The sequence below is a fragment of the Alligator sinensis genome, unplaced genomic scaffold, assembly GCF_000455745.1.
Source record: "Alligator sinensis unplaced genomic scaffold, ASM45574v1 scaffold2077_2, whole genome shotgun sequence".
Classification (NCBI taxonomy): domain Eukaryota; kingdom Metazoa; phylum Chordata; order Crocodylia; family Alligatoridae; genus Alligator; species Alligator sinensis.
This window is the reverse complement of record NW_005843276.1, coordinates 204,418-219,912: the sequence shown is the minus strand read 5'-3', so window position 1 is coordinate 219,912 and position 15,495 is coordinate 204,418. Positions and strand designations below refer to the sequence as shown.

The following is a 15,495-nucleotide window of genomic DNA, read 5'->3' as shown; positions in this document are numbered from 1 at the left end:
TGGGTCTACTGCTACAGTCATACCCCCCACCACAGACACATGTACACACACCCCAGACTTCCCCCACACACACCCCCAGCCACCCTCCCCCTCCACACTCCCCACAGCCCCCCCATAAACCCCATACCCAGTCTGTCTCTCTCACACACACACACACACACACACACACACACACACACACACACACACACACACACACACACACACAAACCATCCATACCCACCCAGACTTACCCCTCCCACTCAATATACAAGAGTAAGACTTCATTTTGAGCTATTACGTAATCAACTCTATATACAGAGCAAAACATAAAATAGGGACAAAAATATTTTTTAAATAAAATTAAAATATGCTATTGTCAATGTTTGATTTTTAGTATATAATATTTTTTTCCGGTTCCAAGATGGCAAATCCCCTTCCCAAAAGGAGTACTTCTGGGGGGAAAGGTCAGGGGTTGGGGGCAGGACTTCCAGTCCCTAGACAGCAACAAGGAGGCAGGGTATCTGTCAAGGGGTGGGGCTACCCTTGCGGCCCGACAGCTCCCCAAAACTTGTAAGGTGGCCCTCCATCTGAAATAATTGCCTGTACCTGTGTATTAGAAGCCCTGAAAGCAAGGAGAGCTAGTTACTGTCAGTACTGCTAATAACCACAGCACTGACTGCTTGTACTTAATGATCGCTGTTTACATTACAGAATTACGACATGAGAACCAAAATATTAAAGAGACTTCTAATATTTTTGCTAGGGTGAACAGTTAAACACAGACTAACAGATGCTACTCTGTTCTGAAACAAAAATGATAGCTGATAAATTAAGATTTACATAGACAAAGGCAAAAGAATTTATTTTCATGATCTCAAGCTCACAAAAATGTATGCACCCCTGGTTTAATCTAAGGTGCAACTTTATGTTGCCTTCTGGGGGACATACAAATACTGCTCTACTGAACTGGCTGTTCCCTTACAAATTCTGCATAGCAAGTGGTAATCTTTCCATCCATGTTCACAGGTAAGAATGAAAAATTCCCCTAACTCTATTCGTGACCATTTCTGAACCTTCACCATTCTCACAAAAGCTCCCTTTTCATGTAGGCAGGCATCTAGTACATCTGCTAGTCTAAAGGAACCAAGGGCACCTCTGTGCAATTTTGGGGGAGGGATTACCAACTTCTTCAAGAATGTGCTGGTGTCACCCAAAATGTCTAATTCTTTGCTGCCAGTTTTGCATGGATTAACAGTTTTTGAAGAGGCACAATATAGTAGCATATGTAGAAAACTAACATTCAGGTTTTCACCTACAAGCTAAGATGGATGCCGGGATCTGCAGAAAACGCCACAATTCCACATAGTAGAACTCCCTCTGCAGCTTATACCAAATATGCCCACAGGTAAAACGAGCTTTTGACTGCAGTGAGATTGCTTTTTCACTCACGTTACTTCAGACGATAGCAAACTCATAATAGTACATAACTACCCAATCATGAGAGGGTCCATAAGAAAGACAATTGCATCAAACTTGGTGTATCGCACACTTGATAAAGGGGTTTGGATTTGAAGGTTAGTTTTAACAGTATTAGCAGTCTTTCTGGTGAAGTGATAGAAATAACTAGTGTGAAAATGAGGACATGAACATATGTATCTTGAAGGTCTACAAGACCTTCTCTTGCACTGACCACCTGATTTACTGAGTGATTCATGCAGAGGTTTCCACTAACTCTTGGATGAAAGTCTGCTTGTGAATGGTATGTCATCACCATGCCTCCTGTCAGAATTTTTTGGTTTGCAAATGACACTTCAAAGCATTGGCTCTGTTAACTGCTGTTATAAACAGATTACATGGGTTCTGTTCTAACTAAGAGACAAATATTTGGGAAGGTGATAATGGAAAGTCCTTAAGATGCAGGGAGATCCCACTTCAAAAAGCTCAAATGGTCTGATTTCACATATAGATAGAGAAACATCTATGTACTCAAGTACCTGGATTGCTCTAGATCAGGGGCAGGCAATTATTTCGGGCAGAGGGCCACTTACCCAGTTTTGGCAGGCTGTCGAGGGCCGCATGGGCAGCCCCACCCCCTGGTCACCATCTTGGGACCAATACCCCAGTGTCTTGGGACCAATGTCCTAGGGCCAGCACCGGTGGGGCCCAAAGCAGGGCACAGGCTGGCAGGAGTCTGTGGAGCTAGGCTGGGCTGCACCAGCAGGGAGAAGGGGGAGCTGGCCCAGCTCCACAGAGCCCCTGCCAGCTGGGACCTCACACTCCTGCCACGCTGCTCTGGGCCGGGCCCGGGACACGGGTGTGGGCGCGCCCGCGCTCCCATACCTGCTCACTCCCAGTGCCCCACACCCCTGCGGTACAGGCGGGGGGCAGCGCACAGCCCCAACCCCCTGCTCCCCGGCAGGGAAGAAGCTGGTGCAGAGTGTGGGGAAAAGTGGCCCCTCACCCGCCCCGTGGCCAGTGCTCCCTGCTGCAGGCGCTCGCAGCCCACGCGGGGCTGTCTGGAGCAGGCCCAGGCAGCTCCAATATAGGGTGCCAGCCATGGGGTGGGCAAGAGGCCACTTTTCTCCATACTGGGAAGGAGCCTGGGGAAAAGCTGAATGTGGGGAAGAGGTGGGAAGACAGCCATGGGGTGGGTGAGAAGCCACTTTTCTCCACACTGGGAAGAAGTCTGGGGAAAAGTTGAGTGTGAGGTAGGGGTGGGAAGCGGCCCCTCGGTCGCCCCATGGCTGGCGCTCCCTGCTGCAGCTGCTCGCAGCCCACACAGGGCTGTCCGGAGCAGGCACAGGCAGCCACAGGTGGGCTGTAAGCAGCTGCAGTGCGGGGCGCTGGACACAGGGTGGGCGAGGGACCGCTTTTCCCTGGGCTCCTTCTATGCCCAGGGTCCTCCCCCGTCTTCTCCACCTTCCCCCTTACCTGCGGTTCCAGCACAGGACAGCCATGTGGTCCCAGGCCAGAAGCCCTGGCTGGGGGGGCGGGGCTAGGTGGGCCCTGCTGTTCTGGGAGCCCGCTGGACTTCCCCTGGGTCCTACTGCCCTTGGTTCCTGTCATTTTTGACAGGAACCAAGGGCAGATAAATATTAAATTTTGTAAATTTTTTTAGGGGCCCCGCAGGCCGGATATAATGGCCTCGCAGGCCAGATCCGGCCCATGGGCCGTATTTTGCCCACCCCTGCTCTAGATATACTAAACATCTACTACACCTCTCCCTGTAGCATTTGTAAGCCAAACAGTGAATCACAAGCCATCACATAAAAATCTACCATCCTATCACATTGGATAATAAACAACTTACTAGGAGCAAGTCAAATGGGTTGAAAACAAGCTATACAACATAGGATTAAAGGAGTTCAAACAGTTGAGTATATCAAAAAGTTCAGAAGCAGCTTGGTCACCAAGCATAGAGCATTTACACAGAAAAGAGTACTAGGAATGGAAGATTTTCTAATTTGTAAAGGTGCAACAGAAACCAATGACGGGAAGCCAAAGTTCAAGACATTCAAACTTAGAAGAAGATAAAAAAATTCCTTGATGCAAAGGTAATGAAAACACTGGAATAGTTTGGGGAGACTATGAATTCACCATTACTTGGAGTTGTTAAGATGAGATCAGATGCCTTTATAGATAAAACACTTTAACCTGGGTACTGGAAAAAATAATTATGACCTGTGTACATAAGACATCAGACTAGATAATTGCACAATACTTTCTGGCCTCAGAATCCATGCTTTAATGAGTTTTAAAAATATTGTTTTGTGTATAAGAGGTTTTCCAAATAAATTAAAATAAAACAACATACCAAATGCTTTAATAAATGTTGTGTGTAATCTCTTAAAATTTACTGTGGTATATAGACCATGACTTGCTTTCGCCTGAGCCAAAAAGTAAACAATTTAAACCATTTGAAATATGGTCATTCCACTATTTTAGGAAAGAAGAGAGTAAGGTAGTTACAAAGGAAAAAAGAGTCCGTCTCCACAGCACAAAAACATTTGGATACATTTCTGTTCACAGGTATTTCCAACAAAACAAAATGTACTTTGAAGTATTAAGACTAGCATAATGTAGGAAAGAAACAGTCCTTTGAGAATCATAACTGAGCTCAAACTAACTTTAGGGCTCATTTACTTCTAACCTAAGTAAAAAGCATAATTTTCCTTGTTATCCAAAACTTTGATTTTTCCTTGCACTAACCTTAAGAACAGAAAATCTGCAACTAAAGCTCATTCTGTTAATTTACCTTTTACTCTCCGACACTGCTTTGTCCAATTTTTGGAAGATGTCTTGAAATAAAATGCAGCTAGAACGACTGTTGATATCGTAGCCATATCCTCTTTTCCAATATTGCTTTAGATCATTCAGGTATTCCAGTACCTAAAAATCATACATATTTTTAAAGTTGTATTTTTGTGAAATAATACATGACATTTATTTTTAAGGCTGTAAACAGCTGTTGCATGTCTCCTTTTCTGCCCGGATCCTACACATTCACACTCATCATCCCACTTCAAGTATCTGTGAAGTAGGTCAAATAAAATATGTTAACGCTTTTCCCAAGACATCACTGGTATGCCTTTAAGTAAGAGATGTCAAACACATTTGTCCCCACGGGCTGGATGAGTGACGTAGGGCAGGTCCATTGGCTGGATAAAACCAACGGGTCCACTGACCCCACCCTCCCCAACCCAAGCCAGATCCAGCATCCATACTGTAATCTGCATGGCACACAATGCCTCCTAGAGCAGCCAAGCTGGGACCTGTACAACACACGATGCTTGCTCCAACCAGCTCAGGACCTGTGCCACAGACTGTACCTGTGGGACCTATATGCAGCGCTGGTCCTAAACTGGCTAGAGCAGGTGCCATGTATGGTGCACGCCCTGGGGCACTGGGGACAGGTGCTGCATGTGATGCAGTTCCTGGACTGCCCAGAATGGGCGTCATGTGATGCACATCCCAGGCCCTGCCTGCATGACCAGTCCAGATCAATTTGACTCTCTGCCACTACCAAGGATTGGATTATGGGAGCCAGAGCTGGATATGGCCTGCAGGCTGTATTTTTGACACCCCTTGTCTATACTAATTCCAGCTAATTTAACTCACTTGTGGCTCATTCTAGGGGCAAGTCTGTCAGGCTATGTGCTCTCCCTTACCACTTACTGGTACTGGAGCAGCAAATGCAGCTTGAAAGGGCATGTAAAGAGCTGCACCCCTCCTATTTTGATCCACATCAACACCTGGGACAAATCAGGACCACCTCAAATGAGACATCTGTTTATAAACTAAATAAGAACACAAATGCACTTGTCTGTCACTAATAGTTTTCTTGGGCAAAAACAAACAAGTTTGGATGGTTTGCTAAAGAAATGCACACCTCTGCTATGCATCTTGAGCTAAAAGAACACAGGCAAAAATGGCCCCTGATTTATAAAATATTTGTGTTCGCTTGCACAAGTTGACAACATTGCCTGATACCCAGTGTGTAAATTCAGGTTTTAAGATGTTGACAGAAGAAGTGCTTTTCATATGCCTGTTCAAGTCCCAAATACTTGAGCTATGCTAAAATAGTGTTTATTATATTGCAGTGCTCTAAAAATGCAGGTAATTTATGCTTAGTAATGAGATAATAAGCTCACAAGACGGCTGTATTTGTAAAGTCATTATGAGATAAATAAAAAGGTGTAAGCTGTGTAGCTGCATAACTGGAATAAACTTGCAGAAGATCTAGGAAGGGCTTTGTCCAAAGCGGTAACAAGATTCTCGACCCATCACTTTTCCATTGACTAAAGCCAATTAAATGAAATCACAAATGAGGAGCCACTCTCGTATCAATCACTTCTACTTAAACAGCAAGATTTCTAGTTTCACAGGAATGAAAACAAATCATTCAAACACCTGTCAGCAATATTTTTGGACTATTCCTCCAACCAGATTAACTCATAAAACTGACAGGAAAACAAGCAAGAGATGCATAGGTGTTTATCAACGTAATGACAACTCTGTGCGTGTCCACAGAGTTTCAATTCTGTAATCACAAAGCCTATTTAAGTTGGTCAAATCAGAGCAGCTCTTTGAAGAAAGGTGCACAGCAGAAGCCTCAGTAATACAGGGATTTTTAAAACAGTTTAAATTTCTTCAAAAGACAAAAAGCAAACAAAAAGGATTATTCTTTCTCCAAATTGATCAGACATCAAAAGCAGTTAAGAACTAGCATTATCTAGAGACAACTAACACTACCAGCTCCCAAATCTAAGCGGAATCAGATTATTTGCAAAACTACAAAAAACACACAACTATGGCGTGTGTCACTGTCATCTATAAAGCCTCCAAGCCCCTCTGTGTCTAAAGATATGCCAAGCTTTAACTATCATTGCAGGAAGGAAAATTACCAGCAAGATCCAGAAAGGGTATGTTACCTCTGTCAAATATGCCGAAAGCCCCTGTCTTTTTGACTACTGTCAGCCAGCTCAGACCAGCACATAATTCTCAACAAATACATTTGAGGCCAGCTTTAATGCTAGAGCATTTAAATCACCAACATCACAAGGGATTCTTCCCACTCCAATGTAATATTTTTTGAAGCAATGAGTATATTTTAGCACCTTTCATCCAAAGATCTCAACATAAATTATTCAGGATTTGTAATACAACTGTCTTATGATTTAGGCCAGACGTACCCAACTTTAGTGCAGTGCATGGTCCCCCTACTACATGGGCTACACCATGCAGCACACCTCTCGCCACCCCATCTGGTACCCTCTCCCCACACCCGTCCCACTGCTCATCGACCAGATGCAGCATGCTGGCCCCTCACAGGCTGCCAGTTGAACAGCCCTGATTTAGGCAAATACGTAGCTCCATATAGATAAGAAAAATAAAGTGAAAAAAAAAACAAGCTCAAGGCCACCAAAAGGTCTGGGTCCAGAGTGAAACCTTTCCTCAAAAGGCTGTCCCTTAATCACATGCTCACACATATCAGTTTACTTTTTACTTCCTTTCCTCTTGCAAGACTGGCAGACCTAGAATAGTAAATCCATCATGATGTCAAAAAAGGATAATGTCCCAAATAGGAAAAATCTACAGCCTCAGAAGAAGAGCAGGAAAAGGATAATCTATTAGACATACATTCAGCTCTTTAAAAGAAAAAAAACAAACAAACCCTTGGCCTTGCTCAGCATAAACAATTCTCTAAGACCCATAGAAAGCTTTGAAGGTAAAACCAGGAAACAATAAGTCTCAAAGTAGGCCATCACCATCAGTTAACTCAAGCAGGTAGGCTTGTCAAGTAAGTTTATACTTCTGCAAGACTATTTTAAAACCTTATATATGAATTTCACTGAAACCCCTGAAACAAACTTTGTGTTTACTTAATGGGGAGATTCCCTCATGATTGTTCTCCTTTAATTTTAACTATTGATTCTGAACCAAGGTGCCACAGTACCCCGGGGTGCTGCCAGGTTCTGACGCATGACATAAGATGTGGAGATAAACAAGTAACTGTAGGTTCAGGCTCAGTCCCTGTCTGGCCAAAGCTCCACCCCTACTACCACACCCTATAATATATAAATTCATTTTTAAAATTGGGTGCCACTCGATTCACAGGAGTTATGAAGGGGTGCAGAGTCCAAGAAAGTTGAGAACCACCAATGTAGACAAAGCAGCATGGGTGACACTTGTTCTGTATCAGGATCTGCACTGTTGAAAATCTGAATATTAGTTTTAGATTTCAAGAGGCACTCATGCTGAAGCAACTGACAGGAAACAAGTCTAACATGAAAAAAAATTCATACATTTCTCTAAAAACGTTCCTTAAAAATGCTGGGACATTTATGTGCTGCTGAAAGAAACAGCAAGGTGCAAATTTATGGTTAGAACAGCAGATGTTGGAAAGTGGAAATCTGATGGGGATTTCCTGAGCAGTCCAAGGTTACTGCTGATTCAAGTGCCCCTTTTATTAAGGGAAAAGAAGAGGGAGTGGAAGGTAGGCTTGTTGAAAGCCTCTGGGGAAAAGGTAGAGCAGCAGGGTGGATATCATAGTGGGCATCTGCTATGGGCCACCACACCAGGAAGAAGAGGTGAACAAGGTTTTCTTTAAAAGAACCGACAGAAGCTCCCAAGTCACAGCACCTGGTTCTCATGGGGGACTAATTACCACGATACCTGGTGGAAGGGAAACATAGCATTTGCTGGACTGCCTGTGCACTGCAGGGGAGAGAGGAAGAGAGAGCCAAGGCGAGTTCTTTGCAGTTTGCTGCTCACAAACAGGGAAGAATTGGTTGAGAATGTGAAGGTAACCTAGGTAATAGCGATCATGAAATGACAGAGTTTGAGATCCTAAAGGGAGGAAGAAAAGAAAGCAGCAAAATAAGAGACAGTGGACTTCAAAAAAAGCAGACATTAAACTCAGGGAGCTGGTGGGCAGGATTCCTTGGGAGGCAAGTCTAAAGGGGGAAAAAGGAGTGGAGGCCCTTTTAAGGGTATAGGAGCAAGATATCCCAAAGCATCAAAAGAATGGAAAGTGCAACAGGAGCCCACTCTGGCTAGACAACAATCTTTTCAGGGAGTTAAAACTCAAAAAAGAAATCCTATTAAAAAGTGAAAATTTGGTCTCAGTAATAGGGAAGAGTATTGCACAGGCATGCAGGGAAAAATTAGGAAGGCAAAGACAGTTTGAGATGCAACTGGCAAGGGACATAAAAGGCAATAAAAAGGGATTCTAAAGGTATGTCTGAAGTAAGACGACCACCAGAGAAACCGCAAGGCCTGTACAGAATTGCAGAAGGCAATCTAGTTACAGAAGATGCAGAGAAGGCTAAAGTATTTAATGCCTTTTTTAAAGGTCAGTCTTCACACACAGGTGCCAGATGACAAGCACAATTGGCAGCAAAGACCAAGAAGGAGTCAAACAACCTACTGTAGTGACAGAATAGGTTTAGGGATTACTTTGAAAGCATCTAGATTCTCTAATTAGCAGGGCCAGATGGGAAGCACCCTGGGGTATTGAAGGAATTCACTGAGGTAAATTCAGAGCCACATCGACTATCCTTCTTGAGATATTATACAAGTCCGATGAAGTCCTACATGATTAGAAAATGGCAAACATAGTGCCCGCCTTTAAGAAAGTAAATGGAGGATGATCTGTGGCATTACAAACCAGGCAGCCTGACCTTGATACTGGGAAAGATCATAGAGCAGATCCTCAAGGAATCTATTGTGAAGCACTTAGAGAAGAACAAGTTGATCAGGAACAGCAGCATGGATTTACCAAAAGCGAGTCATGCCTGACCAACCTGATTTACTTCTATGAAACAATGATGTACTCTGCAGAAACACAGAGAGCAGTGGATGTGATAGAGTTGACTTCAGCAAGACCTTTAACACCATCTCCCACAGCATTCTCATTAACAATCTCTAGACATATAAACTAGGTGAAAGTACTGCAACATGGATATATAACTGGTTGGATAACTGTGATCGATGAGTAGTCATCAATGGCTCAATGTCTAGCTGGGAGGAGGTATCAAGTTGGGTTTGCAAGGGATAAGTTCTGGGTCTGGTATCATTTAATGTCTTCTGTGGCAGGCCAGTAGGGGGTGCTCCTGCGTTGAGCCACCCACCTCACTGTGCCTGTCCACCTTCCAGGCTCTGAGTGCCTCCCTGGGGCTGCCTCACATCTGGGTGACCCCCTTCCTGAAGCACACCCGCTAGCCTGGGGTAAAAACTGCCACCACCCAGGGCCAGTCTGATTCTGGCTCTGTGTCCCCTGGGTAACACAGGCCTAGTAGCCCTCGAGGATACTTGACTCACTTCAAGTGCTTGGGGGTGCTTCCCTCAGTCGGAAGCACAAGCAGTGGTCTCCTTTAGTCAGCTGAACCAAGGGGACCCCAAGGCATAATCTAGACCCACACCCAATAAGTCTCCCATGCTAGGTACAAAGAAGAACTTTATTGGTTACAAGGGGTAGGGTTGGAATAGGGTTCAGGGTAGAGCAATATCAGAGAAATTCCATAGAGCAAACTGGCATGGCTGGGTAGCCTCTGATCATGCATCTGAGTTACTGCAAGCTATATATCTAGTTAGATCTCAAGTAGCTTACTTACAAGTATCACCCAGAGGCAGGTGAAGATTCCCTGTGGAGGCAGGCAATTCCTTGATCATGAGTTTTGAGAGAGAGAGAGAGAGCGCGAGCGAGCGAGCGAGCAAGCAAGTTTCAGATGGTCCAGCTCTTCTCTCTTTGAGTCTTCCTCATGGCTGCTGCCCCCCCCTCCTGGGCAGTCCTTAACTTATATAGCCCTTATGACCTCATTTGCCTGGTCCAATGGAAGCCAGCACCTGTTGGCTGTCAGCCAACTAATTTGAAATGCATCACTAATTGCTGGGCAGACTGGCAGTTCCTAGCTCCCCAGGGAGCCCAAGCCCCAGGGTCAATTTTCTGATCATGAGAAAAGGCTGAAAAAACTGGGGTTATTTAGCCTGGAGAAGAGACGATTGAAGTGGAATTTGATAACAGTCTTCAAATACCTGAAGGGCAATTATAAAGAGGATGGAGATGGTCCTCTCTCTCTCTGTGGCCATAGGGGATAGGGCTAGGACCAATGACCTCAAAATGCAGCAGAGGAAATTTGGGTTAGAGATTAGGAAGAAATTTCTGGCTATGAGGGTAGTCAAGTATTGTAACAGGCTTCCTATAGAGGTTGTGGAATCTCCATCCCTTAAAATGTTCAAGAGCAGGTTGGACAGACACATGGTTTAGTCAGGGGAGACCCTGCCTTGAGCAAGGGGCTGGATTAGATGACCTTGTGGAGTCCATTCCAGCTCTATTTTTCTATGATCCTATAATCCTAAATTGTAAGTATTGGCTAATAGGTTACAGCATACTCCATGGTGAAGTGCTTGAACCATTTCACACTAAGGCTTCATCTTTTCTCCAAAGAACATATGGTTATTCACTTGGTATCCATTACAGTATACAAAGAAACATTTTACCAGCTAAATAAAACAAAATAAAATCATTAAATAGCTTTCTGAGCTTCGTAAGGAGCTGTATCAGAATATTAATAATCTTTTAAAACCATTAAAAACCCCGTCTATTTTTAGTTCTCCCATTTTCTTAAAATTTCCTCTTTTAACTTTCCTTTTTGAGAGTAACTTGGTAATTTCTTTTGGGAGAAGCTAAGAAATGAAAAACTAAATGTTTAGCTATTTAGATACATCCATCTGTTACCAATGATATTTTCAATAGATTAAAAGTGTTGAGCTCTAAATTGTTACATGCCTTTATCAACTGATTATATGCAACAGTACTGAAACGTACAGCTAAGGATCAGAGGTCAACTTCACTAAATAATAAAGTGGAACACAACCAAACAGCAGTTTTCACCTTTTCATTGTTTCAGTATTAGACAAACATTACAGTGCCTTGAGTCCATTCATAGTCAAGCCTCATTAGACACAGGGAGGAAAAACACTTTCTTTTGGAAGTGTGAATGATCTGTTACCTACCAAAAGCAAGAGAGAAAAATGTATCTGTTCCAAATGATTCTTAGATTTGTTTTTTTCAGAAGTTCAGTAAGTGATAAACTCTTCACATTAATACTCAAAAACAAATAGAAATATTCAAAGTTAACATGGCTATATATTCAACACCTACTTTAGCATCTTCTTCATCAAAGATTGAACACCAAGGAGAGGTTACATTCTTAAGAGCCAACTCAAATGAACAGGTGAAAAAAGCCACTTGAATCAGATCTGAAATAAATCCAGAAAAATAAGCGTAAAAAAATGGTAACTAGTTATACTTGCTCTCTACCACCCCCTCACCATCACTCCCCTGCCATGAGAAGGAATTGTGACAGAAGCAGAAATGATACCTAATAGACAACAACCAGTCCAAGTGCATACTAAGACACCATCTTTGCACAATGGGACTACTCATGTTCCATTATGAAAATGATACTTATTTACACATCTATAGAAACTGGGTCCTGGATTGCAAACATTTCACACGATACAGTCATGTGCACCAAACAGTCATGTGTTTAACAATTTGCAACTGCTGATGTAAGCATTATTCTTATTATGCAACAGACTAGATCACAAAATATTGGCACATAGGCACATTCTATTGGCACATAGGGGCTCTAATCCTAGTCAAGCCCCTCCCTCTGTTGCACTCATTTAAGGATCCAAATAGCAGCAATGGTGTCACTCCCTAGCCTCTTTAAATCAGCTTCCTCCAGCCTTAGCAGGTCCTACAGTTTCTGTGCTACTAAAGAATTCTGTTTCTATCTTGTTAAACAGCAGCACTAATGACTTGTTCCACTGTTCCTTTCTGTTCAAATGTTTCCTCCCGATGCAGTGTACCTGGAATTATTATCCAATTACTGTGTATTTCAGTTCAGGAAATCACACACTCATGCTCTTACTACACTATAGTAATTAAAATGTTAGGGTTTTTTGTTTGTTCTATAGCTTTTCCCCAACTGGGTGTGTAATACATAGCAGGAACTTTGAAAGTTTCAGGTAGAACAAAAAACTGCAATTTAACAAAATGTTGCTAATTTAGCTCATATATAGTTTAATGATTTTATAGGCTTAAATAAAATTTCTCAATGAAAAAAGGACTGCAAAGAGAAATACCCTAGCAGTCCTTAGCTTAACAATTCAGCTAAACTGAATATTCTCAGGATGAGCAATAGTAAGACATATCCAAGGCATGTGATCTCTATGGCTCCAACAGTAACCCAAGCATTTTACTATGGCATACTGAAATACAAGCATTTATAAAAGTTTATGTAATGCAGAAGATAGAAAACAATACCTTATCACATTTCACCAATTCCTTTAGACTGTGTGCTATGCCTTTTTTTTCCCCCCATAAAGAATAAATTTCTGTAATTTTCAAAATGATCTGTACCAAGTTCATGTAATCTAACTGGGAAAGATTTTTCTACAGATTTCTTATACATTAACTTTTCTTCTGAAAATTCACTACTTAATATTCATTGTTAAAACATGCATGTAATTTAACAGCTTACTTAGTATAAAGCTACAGAATTTTATCATAACTGTTTCTGTAAATTAAGCTGCTAACCCACAGGTTTATTTATTACACTGAACATCTCTTAAAATCAACCCAGAATTCAGGGTTCCTTTGTATCTTTAGTCTTTCTTCCAGAACAACATTCTTGACTGAACTATTAAACCTGATATTCTATCATTTTTTAGATTATTTAAGTCAGTGTACACTGCCCAGTTTCAGAAAACCAACACATTTTAACAACTGTTTTTACTCAATTGGTGATGTCATGTACTCTCTTCATTAATCTTCCCCAAAACCTCAAAAGAGAATTGAACACATCTGCTCTTCCAAACTGATGTACCTAGAAAAATATTTATGTAATTAAAAAACAACAACAACAAGAGCCACAGGATATGTACTCTACCTGCATTCAACTCATTCACTGGTAGACATAAGGTATTGGCAATTTTTTCCAAAACGTTTTGCATCTTGGAACCATTTTTGAAGGCATCCACTTGATGCAAAGCTGTTCTGTTTTCTTCTATACAGGTTATGAACTTCTCACAGTGATCAAAGAACCTCATTAATTTATCATTAATTTCAATAACTTGGTTCTCCATATCTAAAGGGAAAAAGACAATGAGCAACTATATAGTAACTATTAAAAATGTAACAATTTACAGAATTTCATTCCAAGCCTTAGCCAAGCAATTTGAGAAGGAAACGAACTGTTAGACCAGGGATGAGTAAAGTACGGCCTGCAAGTCGAATCCATCCCATCAAGAGATTTTATCCAGCCTGCAGCAGGTCCCTCAGTCCCACCAGGCCAAGACACAGGTAACAACCTGGGCCATGGCATGTACAGCCACACCCACTGCCCAAGCCCCACTGCAGGGCTGAGGTGGCACAGCAACTGGACTTACTTCCTAGAAGCTGCAGCAGCTGCTCTGCCAGATGCGGCTCCTGCTGCCAGAGCACCCAGCCTGTCCCCCCCTTGCACCCACCACCAGGGGTGGGACCCACATAGGCAGGGCCCGTGGCTGGGCAGATGGGATGGCACCGGGATCCCAGGGCAGGACCTCAGGGAGGTGGTGACAGCGCAGGGTTGGGGCCTGTGCACCCCTGCAACAAGCACTGGTTCTGCTGGCAGCGGTGTGTGGGGAACAGATGGTGGCTCTGCCCCAGTCCCACTGTCAGTACCTCAAAATCCCAGCCCCGACTCCATCTGCCAGTCCTGCTCCCCACCTGCCCATGGCCCCATCCATCTGGCTGCACGCCCCAACCGTATGAGTCCCAGCCAGTCTCCATGGAGACCCTGGGAATTGCTGGGTGATGACAGCATAGGACCAGGGCCTGAACTGAGATCCACTCCCTGCACGCTCCTGCCCAAGGAACCAGTGCCTGTGGCAGGGGCATGGAGTGGATGGTGCCTCTGACTTGTGCCCCAGCCCTGCACCATTACAGCCCCACCCACTGCCCACTCCCACATGCCGCTCCTTGTCCGCCTGGCCCAGCACTGAGCAGAGCCACTTAAGAGTTTTGGGGAGCTGTTGGGGGGAGCAGGTGTTGACCTTGTGTGGCCATGGAGGGTGCCGACCCGACCCGCAACAGCTCACCAAAACTCCCTAAATGGCCCTCCGGCCCAAATAACTGTCCCCCCCCCACCGCCGCATAGCATAGCAACAAGGAGACAGGTGACCTATTTTAGTTTGCCTCTAATTTCCTACATGATTTTTTTCATTTCAACCCTATTCCCAAAAAACAAAAAGAACCAATGCTCCACCTGTGCCCCAGTGAGATACAATTGAACCAAACTCAGCTCTGGCTTAAGAGTTCAATTACAGACTCAAAGAAGGGTCTCTTGCATTGGATCAACTATCCCAATGATGCAGACGGTGGGATAAGAGGCTTCCCTAGGAAATCCTTGTCCCTGGCATCATTTCTGGCCCCAGCCCAGCTACACTCTTAGGCTACTGAGAGAGTGCAGCTGACACACACGGCCTTGCCTCTGCTTGTGCACTTTATTGCTCACCTGCCCTAGGACCAAGCTCTGACCAATGCCCCAAGACCTGGGTCCCGACAGCCAAACAAGGTGGGAGGGGGAGACATCACCTCCAGCATGGCCCTTATGTCCCAGCGCCACAGTCCCCACCCCACGGTGCCACCACAGCAGGGTGAAGGGGCTGTGGGAAGGGTGCCGCTGGGTGCCCCGGGGAAGGCGGGTGCGAGAAGGGGGCCCCACCTCGGCAGGGCGCCCTCACCTGGGACAGGGGGCAGCCCCTGGCGGAAGGCGGCGCTGCTCTCCACGCAGCGGTGCTTGGAGCTGCTGAGGAATGCGGCGCGGCGGCGCGGCGAAATGAGGGCGGGGAAGCGGGCGGCCAGGCGCCGAGCTAGGTGCTCCATGTCGCGGCGGCCCTGCTCGGCCAGGCGCCCGTCCATGTCGGGCCGGTACCACAGGTCCCAGGCGGCGAGGCGC

At 44.4% G+C, this 15,495-nt stretch overlaps 1 protein-coding gene across 1 annotated transcript; it reads right to left on the bottom strand.

Annotated features, from left to right (window-relative positions):
• Positions 1-3,566: 3,566 nt before the first annotated feature.
• On the bottom strand, positions 3,567-15,478 carry MINPP1 (multiple inositol-polyphosphate phosphatase 1). Its single transcript, XM_025194694.1, has 5 exons — positions 15,281-15,478; positions 13,444-13,641; positions 11,649-11,746; positions 4,239-4,372; positions 3,567-3,919 (listed from the first exon to the last, which is right to left on the bottom strand). Exons 1-5 carry the CDS (start codon positions 15,456-15,458, stop codon positions 3,892-3,894), a joined length of 636 nt encoding a protein of 211 aa, XP_025050479.1. The 5' UTR covers positions 15,459-15,478; the 3' UTR covers positions 3,567-3,891.
• Between the last annotated feature and the right edge of the window lie 17 nt (positions 15,479-15,495).